At 50.5% G+C, this 23,476-nt stretch overlaps 1 protein-coding gene and 1 long non-coding RNA gene across 8 annotated transcripts in view; one reads left to right on the plus strand and one right to left on the minus strand.

The window, feature by feature from the left end:
* The window catches only part of KAZN (kazrin, periplakin interacting protein), a 1,058,126-nt gene that overhangs the window by 1,026,961 nt on the left and 7,689 nt on the right, over positions 1-23,476 (plus strand). For 5 of the 7 annotated variants that reach the window (XM_073233240.1, XM_073233243.1, XM_073233244.1 and 2 more), the window contains 5 exons: positions 10,864-11,069; positions 11,515-11,633; positions 18,102-18,333; positions 19,838-19,939; positions 20,451-20,617. In XM_073233240.1, coding sequence (XP_073089341.1) covers positions 10,864-11,069; positions 11,515-11,633; positions 18,102-18,333; positions 19,838-19,939; positions 20,451-20,617 — 826 coding nt within the window. Of the gene's footprint in view, positions 1-10,863; positions 11,070-11,514; positions 11,634-18,101; positions 18,334-19,837; positions 19,940-20,450; positions 20,618-23,476 lie in introns of those variants that run through there. The other 2 variants (XM_073233242.1, XR_012129999.1) reach the window with 2 other exon arrangements.
* Positions 21,265-23,476, minus strand: part of LOC108401263 (uncharacterized) — a 39,037-nt gene continuing 36,825 nt past the window's right edge. Inside the window, exon 5 of the long non-coding RNA XR_012130004.1 lies at positions 21,265-23,305. This is a non-coding gene — a long non-coding RNA (uncharacterized lncRNA). The remainder of the gene's footprint in view (positions 23,306-23,476) is intronic.

Below are 23,476 nucleotides of genomic sequence, written 5' to 3' on the forward strand. Positions count from 1 at the left end.
ACCTGTAAAATGGGCCTTGGGGAGCTTTGTGTCCACCTCTCAGGCAGGTACAGTGCATGCACACCCATGAGCCATAAAACACCAGGCAAGCATTAGCTACGGGACTGTGAGGCCTCCTGGCAAGAGCTGGAATGACTTTCACTATCTGCTGCTTTAGATCAACTCTACCAGGCCCCGCTGCCCAGAGCGTGTGGGTGATGACAAGACGAGCCTCCAGGAGCATCTCGGGAGCCAGCACTATGCACTTACTCCCCTCCCCCAACACGTCTCCACCCCAGGGCCTCAGGCAGTCGGAGACTTGGGTGCACAGGGCTGGCAAGGGTGCAGGGTAGCAGGGTCCCACATGCCCCACCTAAAGGCAGCAGCCCTGCTGGGATCCAGTGTTTCCAGAGCAACAGATTTTTTTCAGAGAAGCCAAAAATGGCAAGTAATACACCCCAATTCTTTAAATATTGGCAACTGACTTTTTAAAAATTAAGTATCCCTTAAGAGAAAAAATCTCATGGCCCTGTTTTATCTCCAGATTACCAGCTCTGCCACCCACAATATGGGCTCTGTGGGCTTATCCCACTCACACAGTACTTGTCTTTCACTTGATCAGAGTCCTGCCTGGCTACAGGTTCCCATCTCGATTTGGCACCTGTTCTCCTTCACCAGAGGGTGCTCCTGCCCCACCCTCCCTGGACAGCCAGGCAGCAGAGGGCCACACTTGCTTCTGAACCCAGAGAAGTGTTCCCAGGCCTTGGGGTATTGGAGGAGTAATGGTGGGGCTGCCCTCAGAAGCCTGGAGTCATCCCAGGAATCCTGAGCCCTCCCAGGGGCCCATATAGCCAGGGCTACACGGGACTGGGGTCTGCCACCTGCAGCCTGAGAACCCAGCCAGGTGACCCAACCATTTCTCAGGGACCTGGCCAGGCGCTGCAAGCCTCAGAGATGGAGAGGTGAGGGCCAAGGAAGAGCTTCACTTTCAGAGGAAGCTGCTGACGGGCCTGACGAAACAGTGGCTCCACACTCTCCCAGAAACCCCAGGAGGGTGCAGGGGCATCCACATGGAGACAACTGCAACCCCGGGGGCCAGGGGAAATGGATAGGATGTCAGGCTGAGGACTGGGGACACAGACGGACTTCTGGAGGGGAATGTGGGAATAATAAAAGCTGAGAGAGGAGGGTACGATATGACTCACTGACATTGACTGAGTCCCTACTGAGCTAGGGATGTGCGGGCACTTTAAATACACTCACTAAGTCATTCAACAAACACTGACCATTTCCCATGCACTAGGCCTATGGCTAAAGACTGAGGAGGCAGTTGTAAATGATGAGATGGCATATATTATCTTAATGTAGTCTCACCAAAATCACTTGAGGTGGATATTATTGTCTCAATCTTACAGATGAAGAAAAACAAGGCTAAGAAAAGCAAATAAATAGCCCAGGAAGACATAGTAAGTGATGGAATAAGACTGAGAATTGGGGTCTAAATGACTGTTGCACTATACCCATTCCAGGGAGATAGTGACACTGATAAGACCAAGAAGTTTATTCCCACCAAGCAATTAGAGTAGGGCTTGGTTCCCTCATTTTCAGAGTTCTAGTCCTGAAGGAGGCAGGGAAAGAAGTCATCTGAAAGGGGAGAGAAGGCTTATTTCACAAAAATGGGTAGAAACATCCTGGGACATTTTGTCCCATGCTGAGGTTCTGGCTAAATGTATTAATGGGGTGTCAACCCTGGCTGCAGACCCCCCAGATATTATGTCTCAGCATGCAGGATTGGCAAAGCTGAAACTGGTACCAGTTTTCTCCTTGGCATTTCTTAGAGGTACCTGAGTTGTAAGAATTCCCCCACCATGAGTCCCACCAAGGCTTTCTTCATATTGAAGGAAATTCAGTAAATTCTACCCATAAACATCATTCCTGTACCTAAATTAACCTTTGTGCAAGAAATAAAGTCGCTTACCATGGCTGTAGGAGATATCCAAAAGGCATTTGGGAGGCATTTTGAGGGTTGAGGGAGGTGGGAAGCTCAGACAGTTGGCATTAGTCGCTTAACCTGATCCCATAGAAGGCAAAGCCTCCAGATGCCTGGCTCTGAGCCAGAGGGTCATGGCCCTGACTTGGTGGTGGTCCCGTCCCAGTGAGTGAATGGACAGGGCTGCACAGCCATCATGATGACCGCGGTCCCCGAGGCTCATGCAAGCAGGCTGAGCAGAGGCAGAGAGAAAACTTGAGGGGACCCATCAGAGAGCTGGGAGGGCCGGTGAAGGGAAGACTGAAAATCCAGTTACGGGGCCCAGGACAGTGGGGGCGTCAGACCCCAGGCCCCACAGCAGTCCCCCAGCTCCCAGCTTTGCCTCCTACAGCTGCACAGACCAAACTCGCACTGTCTGTGCATGGGCACATGGACAGGAACAGTTCTGCCTGCACCCTCTGCTGGAAGATCCCCTCCAGCTCCTATAGGCTCACAGGCTGCCCAATGGTAGAGAAGATGGCCAGGAAAACATAGCAGAAAAGAGGACTCAGTGTGGGCATGGATAAGGCCAAGAGCCAGCTGGAATAGTTCCCCAGCATCCACAAAGAAAGGTGGAGACATTGGCTGCAGGTTAGACTCTATGAAGAACTTCCTGAACCTGGACTCTATGCAGCATTAGAACAGGTTAGCAAGAAGGAAAAAGGAAAGCATTGATATGTATAGTTGCCATTGGATAACAGCGTGTTTGCCTTCTCCAGACCTCTTCTTAGCATCTTCCTCCTAAGTCTGTAAAACTAAGAAATATTTGCCAAGCCTATACCTGGGAAATAAGTGCAGAGCAGGCAAGAGTCTTACCAACTCCAGGAAATCAATTCCCTGATGTCTTAGAAAGTTCTCAGAGTGGGAAGAAGGGCTGGCGGGAAACAGGGACTGGAGGAGGATGTCCTTCGAGGTGGAGGGCGGGAAGCAGGGACTGGAGGAGGATGTCCTTCGAGGTGGAGGGCTGGGGGTTTGGGGGGCTGGGGGACAAAAATAGTGAGCACAGGTTTAGGCCCTTGTCAGGGAGAGGCACCAAAAGTAAGGGCAAAGGAAAGAACGGGATTCTCTTTTTTGAAAAGCATAATGTAGTCATTGCTAGTAAAAGCAGAGCTCTGCAGGACTCTGCTATGTACTTTATGGTTTAGCGTATTTAGGGGACATGTGGTGGTCCAGAAAGGACCACAGGGTGGGAGTGCCATCAGCTTTTTGGGGTCCACTTCGCCCTGGGGTCAGGGTGCTGTGGGCTGGTGGCCGGGGTCCTGCTGTCACCCCTGCCGCTGCACTCTTAGTGACTTGATGCCGGTTACACCCGCGTTGTCTGAGCCTGCCGCCTGCGCTCTGAGGCTCTTTTGCACATATTTCATAAGAGTTACGACTGAGGGCTCGAGCAAAGCAGCTCCATCCAACACAGCGGCCGTTATTGGGCCATAAAATGTCACTCTTCCATATTACGATGCATTATTTTTAAAATGAGAAATGAGATTTTGGCTTGAAAAGCGCTGATAGGGATTCCCCTGTCACTGCCCAACGGCAGGGAGTTTTGACCACAGTAGGCTACCCAAACAGGGCTGGTCTGAGAACATGGGACCCCCGGGAGCAGTCCCACTGTGTGCTCACTGGCATCTAGTGGGGCCAGGGATGCCGCCGTGCATCTGCCGTGCACAGGGCATCCCCCACAACAGAGAATGATTCAGTCCCCAGTGTCATGCAGTAGTGTCAGGGTCAAGAGGCCACAAGATAAGAAAAAGGAATGAGACCCTGAGGTTCACACAAGCAGCCTGATGTGGCCAAAGAGAAGGGGGTTGACAGAAGTTGAGCCTGGGGAGGGCCGCCTGCTCCCGCCCTCCTTACTTCCCTTCCTGCCTGCCTTCTTTTAACTGGATCATCAGAGCTCCTCTGTTCCAGGTAGCAGTGAGCTAGACCGGCTCATACAGGCTCTAAGCCGGTTCCCTGCTCCTCGTCCGGTGGCCTCCTTGGTAACTGAAATCAGCCGTGGTGGGTGAATTTACACCACAGAGACTGGCAGAGATTGGGGCCCCTGCTGGTACCAGACATACCTAGGGAGCAAAAACAGGCCCAGTCCTGGTCTTGTGGGTTTACAGTCCAGTGGAAAACACAGACACTCACTGAATAATTACCAGACTGCTTGTTAATTCCAGCTGCAAGAAGGACAGGGCAGGAACGGAACCTGGGCTAATGAGAGCGCGTGTGAGCGTGTGATGGGCATGGATGTGTGTTTGACAGGGCAGTGACTGGCCTTTTGTAGGGGACCAGAGGAGGGTTCCCAGGAAGAGGCAGCCTTTAAACAGAGCGGGGTGGGAAGAGCAGGGGACGTGCTGGGAGAAGCTGGCAGAGTTGGCAGGCCTAGGTCACATGGAGCCTTGTCATGCAGGGAGCTTGGGCTTCTTGCAGAGAGCCAGCAAAGGCCGTTGAGAAGAGGACCCTGGGCAGATTCAAATTTAAAGCAAATGAACAAAAATGGCATTGTCCATTCCTTTATTAACTTGCGCTTTTACCACCGCTACTGGCATTAAGCATCACCACGAACCAGGCTGGGTTGATAAAGAGATGGATAGACGTGACCACTGACCTGGGGGACTCCTTTGTGGCGGGGCAGATGGACAGACCCTCGCACCACAGTGCCAGCGGAACAGGAGAAGCGCTGGGTGGACAGTGCGCATAGCAAGCAGGGTGCCCACCTGGGGCAGTGTGGAGACAGGCTCTGAAGGGCCTCCATCTGCAAACCCACTAAATCTGGAATAAAATATGCTTTTTAATGCATTTCTGGGCTCACCAAAAGTAAGAGAAATCCCCAAGGTGCCCCCATGCAAAAACCAAAAACTGTGCTAATACCAGAACAGGAGCAGTGAGTGACCACCATATGCAAAAACTCTGTCTGTCCTGGGGGCAGATGCAGACATCAGGATTGCTCACAGGAGCAAACCTTGGGATGTGGCCAAGCTCCCAGGTACCACCCCCACCCCGGCAGAAGCAGTGTGAATCCTCTCTAGAGGAAAACAGCTGCTCTTTAGCCCCTAGAGATTCCCGGGAGATCAGATGCACTGGAGTCAGCAGAATCAAACAACAGATTTCGGCCCTCCAAGGCTTCTTCAGATACGGTAGTTATCAATACCAAATACAAGCTGATAGATACGCAATATTGAAAGAAAGTTAAAATGAGATCATAGACATGAGCAAACAAGAGACTCTCTGAAAAGATGAGGCAAACTTGGAAAGGAACCAATTAGAGCTTTTAGAAGTAAAAAAGTATCAATAGTGCATAACATTTTTTTTAAATCAAAGAATGGGTTAAGCAGGAGGGCAAACAGCTGGCGAGAGAATCTTAAACATTGAAAATAGGTCCAAGGAAATTACTGAGAATGCAATGCAGAAAAGTAAGTCTATAAAAACTATGAAGGAGAAATTCACAATTTCTGGTCTACTGCGGTAGCTGCTAGTCACATTTGGCAATGTGACCATGTATGTGAACTACTTATAATTAAATAAAACTTAAAACTCAGCTCCTCAGCTGCACCAGCCACATTTTAAAGAGCTCATAGCCACATGTGGCTAACAGCTGTCACATTGGACCGGGTAGATTATGCAACATTTCCATCATCACAGAAAGTTCTGTTGGACAGTACTAGGTTACAAGGTAGGAAAAACCGAATTAGAAAGGCCAGTCCTAAACAGAGAGCAAAGAGAGAATGGAGAAGAAGTAATGTTTTAAGAGATATTGTTCAAGAATACTCCACAACTGAACTCAGATACAGGAGTACAAAGTGTATCAATGAGAATTGTTTTAAAAAGAAAAAAGTCCACATCTATGACATCATAATGAAATGCAGGAACACCAAAACAAAGACACGGTAGCTACCACAAAAACAATTAGACTGACAGCTGCCTTCTCTTCAGCAAAAAGGAAGACAGATCATGGAACAATGTCTTCAAAGTGCCTAAAGAAAATAGCTGTCAACCTAAAACTCTGAAGAACAACGGGGAAATAGAGACATTTTTCAGATAAAAGTTGTAAGACTCTGAACACTCTTGTTCAGAGGAACTTTCAAATCACATTCTTTAAGAATAAAAAAATTACCCTACCAGTAAGGTCTGAGACACAAGAAGAAATGTTGAACAAAGATATTAGTAAAATTATTTTAAGCAAATATCAGTATGAAATGATCATGACAATGTCTAAACTGTGGAGTTTTTTTTTAAAAAAAAGAACAATTAAAATTCCAGATACGGTGTTGTGTAAATCTGGAGGAGTGTTCAGAATTGCTATGTTTAAATAACTCTTACCTTTTAGGAGAAGGTGTTTAGATTGATCAAGCCTTTGTTAAGTTAAATATGCGTGGTAAGCCTTCATATGTAACCGTTAAAGAGTGGTTCTAGAATTCAATGTGCATCAGAAACACCTGAGGGGCTTGATAAAACCCAGATTTCTGGGCCCAACCCCCAGTTTCTGTTCCAGGAGATCTAAACTTCACTCCCAGAGTCTGCAGTTCTAACAAGTTCCCAGGTGTGGCTAATGCTACTGGCCCATGGACCCTACTTAAGAACTACTGAACCAACAACAGAAAAATAGGGTGCTTAACTTCTAAATGAACAGGAGGGGAAGAAATGGAATAAGAAAACAAACAAAATCATACAGAACAGCTCTGTCCAGTAAAAAATGTAATTCTGGCCACATACGTAATTTTAGTATGCATATCAAAAAGTAAAAAGAAACAGGTGAGATGAGTTTTAAAAATGTTTTATTGAACCCAATATACCCCACATGTTATCATTTCAATACGTGATCAATATAAAAATTATGAATGAGATAGTTTGCATTTTGGGGGGTACAAAGTCTTTAAAATCCAGTGTGTATTTTACACTGTCAGCCCTTCTCAATGTGGACTAACCACATTACAGTTGTTAGGATTTTCTATAACAGGCCAGATAGTAGGTATTTTAGGTTTTTCGGACCAGACCATCTGTCACAACTGCTCAACTCTGCCACTGCAGCTGCAAAGAAGCCTCAGACAATGTGTAAACGAATGAGCAGGCTGTGTTTCAGTAAAACTTTATTTAGAAAAGCAGGTCGAAGGCTGGATTTGGCCCCTAGGCTGCAGTTTGCCAGCCCCGTGCGAGGCTATCAGCTGCCTTTGTAGCCCCAGTTTGGGGAAATCTTAATGACTAACCATTCACATTCTGGGGTGCATGCATGTGTTGGTGGCTGGGCGGGAGAATGCCAAGTCCCCATAGTCCTCCCAGTGCTCAGAAGGATCCTCTCGGTGGCACCTCCTGAGATTCTGCCAGGACGCAGCCAGCCCCTCTAACTCTGCAGCCTCCCCTGAGCAGCCTGGCCATAAACATAAATTATTCCCACTCTCGGGGCTGAGACAGAGGGGAAATAAACCCGGGATTGATGGAATCCCAAACACAAAATCTGGCACCATAATGCCAGCATTTTGGAAACTGCTTTTAATTAATGGTTTATGACCCCAAAGCTGCCCTGCTCCTCAGCCCTTTGGCAGCCTCGTCTCTGGAGTTCTCTCTGGAGAGCCTCGTCTCTGGGTGGTGGGGGTGAGGAAGCCAAGTGGTGAAGAGGTCTTTTCTCAGAAACCAAAACGTGTGGTTTGCTCACGTGAATGCAGCACGGCCTCCGGCATTCCTGAGCCTGGACTCCATAAATAATGTAATTGAAAAACCAGCTCCCCGCTGGAGGCCTGAGGGCCGTGAGCTACAGCGTAGGCTACACACATGCACAAAGACACCTGGTGCTCAGGGAAGCGCACACTCACAGGTACTCACGTGGGGGAAGTTCACGCTTATTTTTGTGCACCCGTCCTGTGCTCCTCTCCACCCCGCGCCCTCCTTCTTGCTGCTCTCCTTTGTGCTGTTCCTGTGGCACTATTTCTCTCCTCAAGCCTTGCTCCTGGAGCCTCCCTTCCCACTCTGCCCCTCTCTCCCCACTCGGACTCCTGCTGCCTGTCAACTTTCTTCCTCCGAGTGCCCCTTCATCACCCTCACTTGGGGAGACATAGCCAAGCATGGCAAACACCCCCCCCCGGAGCTGCCCTCCTTGGCACAGAATAGGCACGTTGAGCCCACACCTCTGCACAGCCCCTCCCCACCCACCTGGGTCTGGCCCAAGTCTAGCTGGACAGTGAATTTCTGCCCAGGTGGGCTTGATAGCAAGTGGGACTAGGTTTCCTCCCTAAACACCTGCGCTGAACTCAAGCCACCTATCGTCCAAGAAATACAGAAGGACTGAGGCAACCACCAGGAAGTCTAGGTGCAGCCACAAAGTACCCATGCCCCAGGGGAGGGCCCTTTACTACCAGTGCAGCCACCCTGGACCAGCCTGCTATGGCTTCACATCCAGAATTAATAATAGTTGTAATCACTTAGGAGGTAGATATTATTATTATTATACCCATTTTATAGATGGGAAAACTGAGGCTTCAAGAATAAAGAAATTTGCCCAAATCAAATTTGTCCAAAGACTAGTCTTTTTTCTCCTAGGCCCATCTAAACAGACCACATTGGAATTTTAGGTAACCAAATGCAGCCACACATCATCTCTCATCTTGCCAGAAGCTTGTAGCAGAGACAGGACTCACCTATAGGAACATGACAGATGCTCTCAGCTCACCGACCTAGGAAGGACACTCTGTGTGCCAGCGGCCAACACCTGCAGGATCCAATCAGAAAGCTCCTGTGCAGGCAAAGCCTTTCCTTGGGAACCTGGCACCAGCAGGAGGGCACACGAGGCTGGGGCCTGCACCCCCTAGCCAAGCAGCTCTCTCACCTGGCAGGAACAGGATCCCCCAGGCAGGGCTGCAGAGGCCGCTGCTGTTTCCACATGCCCGGGCACCATGGCAACACACATGCTCAGAATGGTAACTCTGTGCCCATTTGCCATTTCCCTACCCACCTGAGAAGGGAAATGTAATAACGTTGCAGTAACATCTCAACCTTTAACCATCTGGCATAGACAGGCCCCACCATCCCACTGTCGCATCCCAGAGCAACTCAGAGAAGGAGACAGGCAATAAGGAGGGGCATCGTGCCAACTTTACAGGGGTGGAAACTAAGGCATGAAACATCGTTTGGGCCCACCTAGAGTTAGATGGCTCCGCCCAGCACCATGCTGGACAGTGGGGGGCATCTCCCAGGCCAAGTGGCTGTGGGCTCCAAAGGGCCCTTGGTGGGGCAGTTGGGGACCCTCAGGGGAGAAAGGTTTGGGGAGAGCTGGGATGACAGATGAGTGTGTGGTCACCAAGCGGACGCAGTCATTTGCAAAAAGATGTTTCAAGGCGTTTAAATGGGGGGAGGTAAAGGAATTGGAGGAAGGAGCTTTGTAGCTCGAAAAACTAAGATTTCTAGGCTGTGTTTTTTTCAGTTTAAAAAATAATATGGTCAATGCCCAGAACTTGGAAAAGAGAAAAATATGCAGACACTCGCAAATACTCTTGAACATACACTCACATTTACCCATCCCCCCCCTTTCCAGAGACAAAGATTTTTAACTTGTTTCCATCTAGAATTATACATATACACACACAGCTATAATTATATATTATATACACTATCATATGTATATAATTTTAATAATACAGTTGGGATTTCATTGTACCTACTGTCTTTTGCTTTTTTTTCACTTAACAGTAGATAGTGAACATTTTTCCTTATCAAAAACACTTTCCAGTGACAGATTTCTTATTAATATTATGTATTATAATATCTGAATGGAGCACCATTCATTCAGATTAACCATCTCTACTGCTTCCTATTTTTAAAATGTTTCTGGTTTATATTATAAATTTACATGTGTTTATGTTGGAACTTTGATGATTCACAAAGTTATACGAAAATAACCATTTTTCCCAGCTCCTAAATTCAGTAACTACATATAAACATTTGTGTGTACTTCATACACATTGTTTTAACTATGTACCCAATTGGATGGGTATATATTTTTTGCATTATTATGATGATTTGTAATATACAATATTGGTAGAATATCGTCATTTCTCATGGTGTTGAGTTTGTCTGTTTAGGTTTTTTTAAACCTTGCTTTAGAGATTCTTTCTCCTCGCAGTCAAGTCTGCACAACATGAACTTGGCACTATCTGGGGTGGGGTGGCGTTGAAGAGTACAGTTGGAAAATGGTGGGTAGACTTTAATGTCTGTGATGGCTGCTCAGGAAATGGGTTTCAGCGTGTTTATGAAGAGAGCTAAGGTTCCATTTATCCTAGGAAAATAAATCACCCATTTGCCCAAAGATGACGGCTGCTGAGTTGTTTACAATAGTGAAAAATGGGAACAGCCCATGCCCATCAACAGGGGGCGGTGAGATAAATTACGGAGCATCCTTTGATGAGTCCTGGCAGTCAAAAGACATTACAGATCTCCACTGAGATGTAAGGATGTCTTCCGTAGCGTAAGCGAGGACAGCATAGTATAAAATGGAGCGCGTTGTATAAGCACATGGGTCTGTGTGTGTTTGTAAGAATGGGTGTTTGTGTATTCCAAAGACTGTTTCACTGAACACTAACAGTGACTGTCTCTGGGTGGTGTGAGATGTGGGATGATTTTCACTTTCTGTTTTATTTTTATCCTTTCCTGGATTAAGTTTTTAAAATTCTTTTCTTTTGTGGGGGGCAAAGATTACATTTGTAATGGGGGAGAGGGGCAGCAATACAAAACAGAAGCCATTTGGATTTTGAAAAGAAATGCGTGACAGGGAAGACATCTCTGCCCTCCTCCTGCACCCTGGGACAGCAGACTCGGGGTGCAGCCTGCCCCATGCCTGCCCCCGCAGCCCTCCCCCCACCCAGCATGGCCGCTTTCGTGTGTTGCAGATTCAGACAGCCAGTGCAGCCCCACGAGGCAGAGCCTGAGCCTGTCGGAGGGCGAGGAGCAGGTGGACCGGCTGCAGCAGGTGGAGCTGGTCAGGACCACCCCCATGTCCCACTGGAAGGCTGGCACCGTCCAGGCCTGGCTGGAGGTAGTCATGGCCATGCCCATGTACGTCAAGGCCTGTGCAGAAAATGTGAAGAGTGGGAAGGTAAGGTACCTCCAGGGCTCCATGGGAATGCCCCCTCGCCTTCCCAGGAGCTTTACCAACCCAAAGCTGCCCACTCCACCCCTCCCCATCCCATCCCCCGAATTAAGAGGAGATGTAACCTAGGAGCCAGGCGACCTGGACTCAGGCTCCAGGGTCCCCAGTAAGTCTTGGCACATAGCGCTTCTGAGCCTCAGCTTTCTCATCTTTAAAATGGGGCTGACCTGCCCTGGCAGAGAGGCAGGACTGGGCGGTGATCACACTCACCTCCTGGAACAGCGGCCTCTAGGTGGGCTGGGAGATGCTCAAGGGTTCTGCCCACACAGAGGATGGGCAGGAAGCGGGAGGCAGCCCATGCTCAGCCCAGCCAGCGGCGGGTCCTGGGAGGCTGTGGGTGCCCACCCCCAACCTCCCTTCCGGGCACTCAGTCCCCACCTTCCGGGGGCAGGTGCTGCTGAGTTTGAGTGACGAGGACCTGGAGCTGGGCCTGGGCGTGTGCAGCTCCCTGCACCGGCGCAAGCTCCGGCTGGCCATTGAGGACTACCGCGATGCCGAGGCTGGCAGGAGGTGAGCCAGCCCTCCTGGGCACCCCGCCTGGGCTGGGCCCCTGGGAGAGGAGAACAGGCAAAGGCCTCCAGATCACACAGGTTGGGTGAATGGGCACTGTAGGCCGGGCCAGGTTGGAGGCACATCCATTGTGACTTAAGTGGCTCGGGACACCCCAGTCCTGCTCGGGGACAGCCCTTTCCATAGAAAGATGCAGATACAGGAAATAAATGAAGCCCCAGATACTGTATAATCTCTCCAGTGCAGGAGTCAGAGGATCTTCATGCATCCCCAGAATTCCTCTGTCTCCAAGGGCCAGCCCAGGCAGATTTGGGAACTTGACCAAAATGTCTGTTCTCCCTATTTCCACCTCAAACCCCAACTCTTACCATTCCAGGGTGAGGAAAGACAGCATGAAGCAGAGAGCCACAGAATCAGGCAGAGAAGGAGAAGTGGGCACGGGCTTGCCACAATCTTTTCCACAAAGGATGGGGCCAGGTGCGGGGAGCTTCTCGTAGTAAACACACCTGGGACAGGCTGGCGGTCCCTCCCAGCAGGTGTGTCCCAGCGAGGCCACCTTGGACCCCTGCTCCTACGATCCCCACACGTGCCCCCACCTGTCCACCTCCAGCCTGCCTCTCTCCTGACCTCCTGTGGGCAGGACTTGTTGGGGAGGTTGGGGGGAGGGGGTCGTTTACCCAGCAGCTAAGGGAGAAGGGAAGCCCCCCACCCAAGTCCTCCGAATGGGGAGAGGGAAGGAGGAACTAGCATGGTAAATCTGACACTTTCTGTTTTGCATAATTCTCTCCTTCACTGGTTTCCCCGTCCTTTTGGAGCAGTTAATTAATCAAAGCTGGTGGTGTGCGCTATTATTTGCAGAAGCAGCTTTGTGGATTAAAAGAAGAGGGGGCTGGAGGGTGGGAATCAGAGTGGTTTGGAAGCAGGAAAACCAAATCTCTGTGTGTCTTGGACAGGTGCCCTTAGCGTGATTCCGAGGTGGTGGGGAATAGCGATGAGATGGGAAACTCAGGCAGCAACTCTAAGCAGAAGGTGTCCTACAAGGCAGGGCTGGGGATAGAGATGGCCCCGTGGGATAGTGGGGGAGCTTGCCCTTCCCCAGTCCCGCCCCTCCTGAGGGTCGCACAAGCACCTTGCCCTCACCACCCTGTCCTCCTAACCAGCACCTCCCCTGAATCCCCAACGGCGGCGCTCACCATTCTCCTTCACCCAAACTGGGAGCCCCTCCCGCCCCTGGTCCCACACCCGGCTGGTCAGTAAATGCTGCCTGTGCTCATTGAATGGGGTGGGGTTGCCTGCTTCCCCTCTCAGAAATGTGGTGTCGCTGCCCAAGTTCATCCGAAACGTGGCTGACCCTGAAAACTTCCAGGAACCAAGAGTCCACAGCACCTGGAAAAGGTGGATTCAAATCCGCAGCCAGGCAAACAGATTTTGAAAAATTCAGAGCGCTGAAGCAGGACCTTTTCCAAGGATCATGGGTCGCCAGCATTAGACCCCCAGGAAGGTCCTGGAGAAGTGAGGCACCTTGATTTGATGTTCCATTTCCTGTGGAAATCTGGCCTGGCTCTAATTTGCCACGTGACCTTGACCTGTCTGGGACTTGGTTTCTCCACCTGTGAAGGGGGTTGAATTAGGACAGTCGTTCTTTAACTTTCGGAGGTCATGTCCCCTGTGAGAATCTAATAAAAACTTTTGACACCTTTCCCAGAAGAAACATACAAAGCTTCACAACTTTGTACTCTGGGACCCTCTGACCCATCCATGGAACTTTTAGGCATCCGTGGACTCTAGAGTAAGAACCCCAGGAGGTCATCTTTGAGAAGGCATCCTGTGTGACTTTGGGGATGACATTGCCCTCTCTGGGCCTGGTTCTCTCTGAAGAGAGAGAATCTTCTCTCTAAAGTACTAATAACAAAACCCACTAGCTCCTGCTAACTCATCACCAATAAGTAACTTTATGGCCATGATTTTATGTAACCATCACAACGTCAATGCAGGATAGACATTCTTCACCCCATTTTAAAGACAGAGAAAGCAAGGCCCAGAGAAACAATGGACACAGTCACCCTACAAAATATCTGACTTGGAAGTCACTTCCCTTTCTTCTGTATCATGTCGCCTAAAACATCCATGATGGCTCCTACTGCTATTGTCTGTGGAACACTGGTGCATCGCAGACCCTGTGCTAAGGGTTTTGCATTCTCTTATCTCTTTTAGTCCCCCCAACTCCATGAGGCAAGCGAGATTAGCCCCGTTTGACAGAGGAGGAAGCTGGGGTACAGAGGAGCAAGGCCTCGGAGCTGAGGGTGATGGAGCCAGAATGGCCTTTGGTTCTTTGTTGAATAATTACCTGGATACCCAGATTCTGTTCCCAAATTCAGATTTGGGGGGTCTAATCAGCCCCCATCTGGTGAGGGGGCAGTGTCAAATATTATAAAATGTCAGAATTACTTTAAAGTCATGCCGTTTTATTCAGCTTGGGCACTCGCAATGGCTCGAACCAACAGCTGGGGAAATATTGCCAAGCTGACGCCCCATGGGGACAACTTTAATGAAAAGAGAACCGTTGCGAAGAGCAGGAGCGCATTAATTGCTGGCATGAAGCTGGGTAGTGCTGGTTATAAATGGGCCTCTCTCAAGTAGGCTCGGCGAGGTGCCCCCTCCCACCCCCCACCCCACATCTTGTTGCACCGCCGATTTGCTGAGCTAGCCCTTCCTGCAGACAGGAGAGGAGGTCTCCTGGTCTCCATCGGTGACAACCCCGGGCCCACTGGCATCTGACTCAGAGGGCCGTGAGTGCCAACTCCTGCCTGGCGAGAGAGTAATAACAAAGGCAGCCTGGCCTGGGAAGGGTGGCCCTGAGGTGACAAGGCTAGAGCTGGCCCCAGAAGGGCTGGGTTGAGTGTCTGTCTGGGACCTTCTCATCCTAGAAGAGAGCTTGTCCTGGGCCAGAAGGTTCCAGCTCAGGAGCTCCATCCTGGGCACCCTGCTGGTGCACTGGCACCCGTGCCCCACTCACCCAGCCTTGCTGTCTTCCAAGCATTGGCTATAAAACAGACAGCGGTGAGCATTAATTCTGAGCCAAGTGGAGACCCGGGGTGTTTGTAGAGATGCCACACCGATCCTGCCCTCCAGGAGCTGAAGGTCTAGTGGGCAGCTGGCCAGAGGAGCAGCAGTTATCCTGGGTGGCCAGTGCAGGCCTAGGGACTCTAAGGAAACTGTGGGCACAGAGTGGGGCTCTGACCCAGAATGAGGTGGAGACAGGAGGCCTCAGCCCTTGGGGGCAGCACCAGTGGTTCTGGGTGGCCCAGGCGCAGGAGGAGGGGGAGCAAAGCCAGGACCCCTCCCTTTCCTCCCTTGGTAATCGTTCCAATGCACCTGGAGCACTAGGCTGACTCTTCAGCAGGGGCCGGGGTGAGGACTGAGCCAGCGGCAGGGCTGGAAGGAGATGGGGACAGGCAGAGGCCTAGCGCCCAGTGCATCCTGGGAGTGCCTGGGAGCCCGAACCCCATGTGGGAAGTGAGGCCCGACCTTGCCAGGTGCTCCGAGGACTTCTGATCTTATTCCTGCAAAGGGAAGCTGCCAGAAGTTTCTTGTTTTGTTCTGTTTAATCCTACTCTGTTCCTTTTTCCCCTCTTTCACTGACTTTTTATTAATTGAATGTCCGTGGCTTATGAGATATACTCCGCTGTTTTATTTCTAATTGTTGCTCTCCAGTTACAATACATATACTTAGCTTACCACTGTCTGTCTTCAAATAATACACAAGTTTGTTTATAGTAAAGATGCTTATTTTCCCTGCCTTTATGCAATTGTTTTCATATATTTTTATTTCTATATAGTATATGCCCCGTAATACGTTGTTATTATTTTTCTTTTAAACTGTCCATTGTCTTTTAAGGAAATAAGCAAATGAGGAAAATAATTACCATTTCCAATCATCCTTACTCTTAAGATTTTTTTTTTTTTTTTTGTATTTTCCTGCTAATTCATGATGGGCATCTTTTCATGTGCTTCTTGGCTACCTCTCCTTGGAGAGACGTCGGTTCAGTCCTCTGCCCGGTTCTGAATCGCGTCAGTTGTTTGCTTGTTGCTGAGTTCTAGGAGTTCCCATCTTTATCCTTTTCTGTAATTCACATTTCCATAGGGTTATTATTTTCTTCCCTCCTGAAAAAATTCCTTTAACATTTCTTGTAGTTGATTCCTCTGATGATGAATTCTCTCAATTTTGCTTGTTCAAAGAAGTCTTTGTTTCCTCCTTCATTTGTTAAGACTCTTGTTTTAGAGAAGTTTTCGTTTCACAGCAAAATTGAGAGGAAGGTACAGAGAGGTGCCACATACCTTCTGCCCCACCCGCCAATATGCACGGCCTCGCCGGCTACCAACATCCCCGGTCAGATGGTGCATTTGTCACAGCTGATGAGCCCACACTGACACATTCATTAGCACCCAGAGTCCATAGTTTACATTAGGCTTCACTCTAGGAGCTGTACGTCCTGTGAGTCTGGACAAACATATGATGATGTGCATTGATCTTTACGGTATCCGACTGAATAATTTTGCTGCCCAAACAGCCTTCGTGCTCCACCTATTTCATCCTTCCTTCCCCCTAACCCTTGGCAACCCCTCACCTTTTTACCGTCTCCACAGTTTCACCTTTTCCAGAATATCACCCAGCTGGAATCCTGCAGTATGAGGCCTTTTCAGACTGGCTTCTTCACTTAGCGATATGCATTTAGGTTTCCTCCCTGGGAGGATTTTAAGCAGAGCAGCGACCTGATCTGATTGATGTTTTTATAAGACCATCTGGCAGCCCTGGGGTAACAGATTAGAAGTGGGGGTGGGTGGGCAGGGGGCACTGCAGTAATCTGTGCCTCAAGTGGCCGCAACTTGAACCCAGTAAAGGAGAGAAGGGGACAGACAGGCTGACCAGAATGATTGATAGATGGGGTGGGGGAGGGGAGAGGCAGGGCAAATGAGGATGGAGCAGGATGATGGTGGGGGTGGGGAAGAGCTGGGGGTGGGGGGCATTTCATTTGGAGCCCGTGGAATATGAGATGCCTGGGACAGCCAGGAGGAGGTGTCAAGGGGGCATTAGTAAGGAGCTGGATCTCAGAAGAGATGCGAATTTGGGTGTCCTCATTGACAGATGTAATCTAGAGCCTGGAAATGGTGTCACCCGGGGACCAGAGTGTAGGGTGAAGAAGGAAAGGGGCTTCTGGGAAGGTGTGCCAGCTGTGTGGCAGTATCCACCCAAGCACAGGGCTCCGTAGCTACACTGTACGTACTCGTGGGATGAAGGCAGAAAGGGCAGTGAGGAGCCGTACAGGACCACTGGGAGCTGGCCCTGGCTGCCATCCTGGGGACACACTGTGAAGCACTCAGAGGCAGGGGGACCTGTTAGAGGGCGAAGTCCAGGGGAGAGATAGCAGTGCCCGGAGTGAACAGTGGAGAGTAGAAAGGAGGTCCTTAGATGGATGCACAGGGAGGAGCCTGGCAAGTGGGTGGGGGGGTGTTCCATCTACCTTGGGGGAAGGGAAAGATGCTGGCCTCATCCCAAACCCTGGTGGAGGGTGTGTGGCTCTCTAAGCCTGCATTTCCCTTTCACGTCCTGATCCCTTGGTAGTGCCCGGAGGCTCCCACTTAGACGAGGCTGCCCCCCTGTGTGGCGGTGCCTCCAATGATTTCTCCCAGTCCCTCCTCGGGTGGGTCCTCATTCCTTCTGCGAGGCCGCCACCATGCGGCGATCAGGGCAATGACAGCTGAGCGGACCTCTCGTGGAGAGCACCCACCCTTTCACCCATTTGAGAAGTGTTCGTTGTGCACCTACTATGTGTGTGGCACCAGCATAGTTCTGTGTGGGATACTGAGGAATCTGAGACGTGACAGTGAGGAGAGGACCTGGAATAGGCAAACCATAGGTTTTGATTCTGGCTCCAAGATATGCCAGTGTGACTGTAGGCTCAGTCTGGGCTGCCTGGTTTGCAGAGAGGACAAGCAGGCCAGGCCATGGCTTTGTGGGCTCTTGTGGGGACCGGAGGAGGGCTGGAGGGTGCCGGGGGCACACTGTTTTCTGCTGTATGTTCCCGCTGCTCTGTCACTGTCCCTTTGCATTCATTCTCAGTGTATCTGAATGGTCTCATCTCTTGTCCTGTTCCCTCTGCCTCTCTGTTGATCTCTTTTCTATTCTTTGAGGCTCGCTGTCTCCTCCTGGGTCTCTCTCTGTCTCTGTCTCTGTGTCTCTGCCTCTTTCTCCCCTATACCCACCTCTCTCCCCATCCCTGCTCTGTCTGTCTCTCTCCCCTCCACCCCTTTCCCCATCCATCTCTGCGCCTTTCCTGGTCCCCCACCCCATCCTGTTGTTTTCTTCTCTCTTCATCTCTTCCCACCTCTGCCCCACTTATTCCTGCCCCTCTGCTTCTGCCTCCTTTCCCCACCCATCCCTCTCTCTGGCCACGTCTCTCCTCACAGCCTGTCCAAAGCCGCTGACCTGGACCATCACTGGGTGGCCAAGGCCTGGCTGAATGACATCGGCCTGTCCCAGTACTCCCAGGCCTTCCAAAACCACCTGGTCGACGGGCGAATGCTGAACTCCCTGATGAAGCGGGACCTGGAGAAGCACCTGAATGTGTCCAAGAAGTTCCACCAGGTCAGCATCCTGCTGGGGATTGAGCTCCTGTACCAAGTGAACTTCAGCAGGGAGGTGAGGACCAGGTGGCAGGGGGTGGTCACTTCCATAGCCCTCCTTTCCTCTCTGGCATTCACTGTCTGTCCGTCCAACCAGCATGCATCCATCCATCCGTCCAAGCATCTATGCACAATCCATCTCTTCCTCTCTCCCTCCCTCCCTCCTTCCAAAAACTGCTTACTGGGCATGGACGAAGCCCTGTGCTCAATTCAGGGGAAATGCGGAACCCTCATCCTCCAAGAACTCACTGCTTTTCAAGGAGAACCACAGAGAAGGTGGTGTCCACACTACCATGGGAAGCTGTCCCAGTGAGGGGTGCCCAGGATTCCCTTGGAGGAAACTTCCAGAGGGAACAGGGAGGGCTTCCCAGGGATATTGACAGCTAAACTGATATTTGAAGGAGGAATTCTAGGGATCAGTCAGTTGAAGGTATGAGGGGAAAAGCAACCCAGCAGTGGGAACAGCATAGGCAAAGGCCCAGAGGACAGATCCATGACAGTGGAAGAACTGAGAATCCTGTGTGGTTCTGGTGTTGGGTTTGGGGTGAGAAGAGTGAACAGGGATGCCACGAGGGAACCAGGGGACAGTAGGGGCATGTTGGTGTTTGGATCTGAGTGCCCCCTTGATTCTGAGCTCTGCCACACCAGAGAGCACAGAGTATCTGCTTCAGCTCCCCTAGGACTCACTGGTGTATCCCCCAGTATTCCTCTGATGGAGGGGCCCTAAGCTGCTGGGTCCTGCAGGGCTGAGTCCAATTGCTTACTTTCCTTGGAGTCAGAGCACAAGCAATTCAGGGTCAGGAGGAGAGGGACAGAAGACAAGGTCATTTCAACCCTTCATGACCTTCTCAAACACCTGCTGCAGGGCCTGGGCACAGGAAGGGATGGGGACACAGGCCCTGACCCCGAGGAGCCCCACTCTGATGAAGAGGCATGTGCCCAGGAAGGTTGTGTCAGTGAATTGTGGAAACAGACGTGGCAGGCTGGGAACTGGTCAGGGCATGCTGGGGGAACCCGTGGGCAGGGGCCTTGGCAAAGGAGCTGTGCCCCCACAGGCCCAGGAGCTCCTTTGTCTGGGACGCAGTCCCCCAAGGAGGCTTGTGACAGGGGAGCAGGCTGGCCCCTCTGTAGACCGCCATGGGTGAGGTTTTGTACCAGGCAATACTCGCTGCCCCTGGAGGCTGGGTGGAGCGGACCATGGGGAGACTTGCCCAGGAAGACGTGGGCCCTCATGGAGGGGCCGCATTGTCGGGTGTCCCTTGGCAAACATGCACTGAGCAGCCCCTCTGTGTCAGGTGGGTGGGAGGTTGAGATATATACACCAGGCAGCTGCTTGGTGTCCGCCAGGCCCTCCACCCTGGCAGCAGGCTTCTCCCCACTCCCGAGAAGGAAAGATCAAGCATTGGAGAGCCCAGCCAGAACACCTTGCACCTGTTGGCTGGGGTCCCTGCCACCACCGTGGACTCTCACTCCCGGGGGCTCCCTTGTCCCCACTGACCCACTGTCTCTCTCCCCACAAGGCCCTCCAGGAGCGCAGGGCGCGTTGCGAGACACAGAACACAGACCCCGTGGTCTGGACCAACCAACGGGTGCTCAAGTGGGTGCGAGACATTGACCTAAAGGTGAGGGGCCGTGGCAGGGCAAGTGGGTGCAGTGTGTGACCTCAGGTGTATGCCAACCAGTGGGCATCTGTGTGTGAAGCGGTGTTTGTTTTTGAGTGACCAGGGGTGTCATTGCCCAAGTTGGCAAGAATGACCTGCCTCCTGTGAGAGGAGGGAGATGCTCACCTGCCCCCACCCTGCAGTGGGTCCCCTTCATGATGCTTTTCTCATGGGGGTGGGGGTGCTGAGCCACCCTCACCCTCTTAACCTAATGTGGGGTGGTATCCAGGTCCTCTTCTCACTCAACAAGTATCTGTGGGTTGCTTGCTAAGGACTGGGGATACGTCAGCAACAGAATCTTCCTGGCTGCTGTTTCTTGGCCCTATAAGTTTTGGGCTGGGGTTCCCCCTTGGTGCTAAACTAACTGGTCCCCATGGGGGACCTTGCTGTTGCCCCCTCGGGCCAGCAGGGCAGCCTCCTCAGGCCAGGAGGGAGGTCCCCTCGGGCTAACCAGCCTCCTACCTGCCCTCAGGAGTATGCAGACAACCTGACCAACAGTGGCATCCATGGAGCTGTCCTAGTGCTGGAACCCACGTTCAATGCTGAGGCCATGGCCACCGCCCTGGGCATCCCCAGTGGGAAGCACATCCTCCGGAGACACCTGGCAGAGGAGATGAGCGCCATCTTCCACCCGGCCTCGTGAGTGTGGGCTGCTGGCTACAGCTCAGGGGCTTTGAAAGCAGACGGTCCTGACTTCCCACCCTGGCCCTGGCACTTACAGTGTATCCCATTTGTTTCCTGCAACACAGTGGTCTCCTTTACAGAGCAGGAAACTGAGGCTCTGGGAAGCAAAGAGCTTTAGCCTAAAGGTCATAGTCTAGAAAGAGGTAGCAGAGTGGTCACGTCTTGAATAAAGCACGTGGTGAAATCCCAAATCCCTGGGCACTTAGAGAAGGGACAGTGAGCAGCACATGTGTAAGGAAAGGCCGTGTGAGTGTGGAGTGTGAGCTGGGGAGGATTTGCCCTGGCCTGAGAGGATGAGATGGCCATTGTAGGCAGGGATAACTGTGGGGACAAAGTTCGGAGGCAGGGATGAGCATGTTAATGGTGTTTGTGGTTCAAGTGAGCAGACCGTGTCAGCCCACTCACCCCAGCCTCCTCATCTGAAACATGACCAGAGAATAAATACTTGGCTGGATAAACTAGACCCCCTCTCAGTGGATTCTGTCTTTAAAATAATTGCAGTTAGGGTTAGATGAGCATTTATTGAGCACTTTATATGGGAACTAATTTCATCCTCATGACGATGTCAAGAAATCAGTATCACTATCCCTACTTTATAGGTGCAGAAACTTGTGCAAAGGGGCCAAGGTACTTGCCCAATGTCACACACTAGTAAGTAGCAGAGCCCAGATCCATCCTTTATTCTATTAATATGGCATATTACATTGATTGACATATGTTTGATCGACATATGATTGACATATATATGTTGAACCAACCTTGCATTCCAAGGGTAAATCCCACTTGGGCATGCTGTATAATACATTTTATATGTTGCTGGATTAGATTAACTCATATTTTGTTAAGGAGTTTTCATCTATATGTATGAGGGATATTGGCCTGTAGTTATCTTTTTTGTGATATTTTTGTCTGGTTTTTGGTATCAGAGTAATATACTGTCCTCACAGAATGAGTTGGGAAGTATTCTCTTGACTTCTGTTTTTGGAAGAGTTTGTGAAAGACTGGTGTTCATTATTCTTCAAACATTTGGTAGAATTTGCCAGTGAGGCCACCTGGTACTGGAATTTTCTTTGTGGGAAGTTTTTTTATTGCTAATTCAATCTCTTTACTCATAGGTCTATCCAGATTTTCAATATTTTTCTTGAGTTGGTTTCAATAATTTATGTCTCTTAAGGAATTTGTCTTTTCTCATCTGTGTTAGCTAATTTGTTGGCATACAATTGATCATGTAATCGTTTCCTTATAATCCCTCTTACTTCTGTAAAATTGGTAGTAATGTCCCTCTGTCATTCCTGGTTTTAGTAATTTGGGTCTTCACTCTTTAATTCTTGGTCTGTCTAGCTAAGGATTTGTCATTTTGTTGACAGAGCTCAGATTTGAACCCGAAGCTCTCTGAGTCAGTCCTGAGTGATGAACTCCCAAACCACAAGGCCTCAGAAAGCAGCTGGGCCACACCCCCTGTTATGCAGGGGCAAAACAGGCCTGAGAGAAAATTATGCATCTGTAACAGAGTCCAGGCGTCCTAGACTTCCCTTCCCCATTGACCAGAGGATACCTAAGCCATTCTCAAACACACACACCCCTATAGTACAGTCATTGGTGCCCTTGTAAAATGCAGATCCCCTGGCACCTTCTGTTATACAGGACCAGCATTTGCTAGCAGAGCCCAGGAATCTACATTTTTAGCATTTTGAGATGATTCTTATGGAGACCAAGTTTTGACAAAAACCCTTTTCCATGAGCCATGAATCAACAAGCTCAAGAGAAAGGCTTTTCTCAGGATTGTCCACCTTGCCTTCTGGAGCCACATGACCTGTAACAGGCTTAAGAGACCTTCCGAGCCCTGAAGGAGCAGCACAAACATTAGGGGGCATTCGTGCATCTGATTAAGCCCTTGATGACCCATGAGGGGACAGGTGTGTGTTAAGGCCTGTCCATGATCAGTGGTGAGCACTGGGGAAGGTTCTGGTGGGGCACAAATAGGGTGGGTTCTTATGTTGTGGGAGGCCAGGGACTGCTTCAAGAAAGAGAGGAAAGCAATCCTCCTGATAGCAGAATAAAGAACAGGGAAATGGGCTCGGTCCTCCTCATCGGAGGCCGGTCAGCCAGGGAACTGAGTGGCAGTCCCAGTCCTGGGTCCCAAGCCTGCCTCCCTGTTTAAGCAAAACACCAGGGGAGATGGTGGTCCCCAGGCAGGGGAGACAGGCTTGGGAAGGTCTGATGGGTTTATATTGGCCAAGATCCGTGAGCTTCACCCTAGGACCTCTCTGCAGTGGCTAGAATACAGATTCAAATCCTGGCTCCATGGCTTTTTAGTTTGTTGAACATGAGCAAGTGATGTCACCTCTGAACCTCAGTTTTCTCATCTGAGATATGGGAATAGGACTTATCCCTATCTCACAGCTTTGTTACAAAGATCTGGTGAGGCAAGCTGTATGTAGCACGCCTCACACATAGAAGCCCTCCAATACCTGATAGTTCATGCCTCCTGGCTTCATGGGAAGACACGAGTATTTCAGAAGAGCAAACAGTTTCCTCCTGAATGGGTCACACGGCGTTCCCTTGCTGTCAGTTCACTCCAGCTTTCTCATTAGCTTTCCATGCAGAAAAGCAATTCCACTGTGAACTCAAGGAGACTTGACTCTGAAACACACAGAACAAGAAGCCTTTGTGCCTCCCACCTCCTTGGCTGGCAGGCTTCCCAAGCCTGCATCTGACGGATCCAAGCAACAGACAAGGAGGAATATTCCTGGGCCGCTTGGCAGGTCAAACAAGGGGTGGAGGGAAGGGACACATTGAGATTTCCAGGCACCC

This window comes from Manis javanica, chromosome 4 (assembly GCF_040802235.1).
Source record: "Manis javanica isolate MJ-LG chromosome 4, MJ_LKY, whole genome shotgun sequence".
In the NCBI taxonomy this organism is placed as follows: Eukaryota; Metazoa; Chordata; class Mammalia; order Pholidota; family Manidae; genus Manis; species Manis javanica.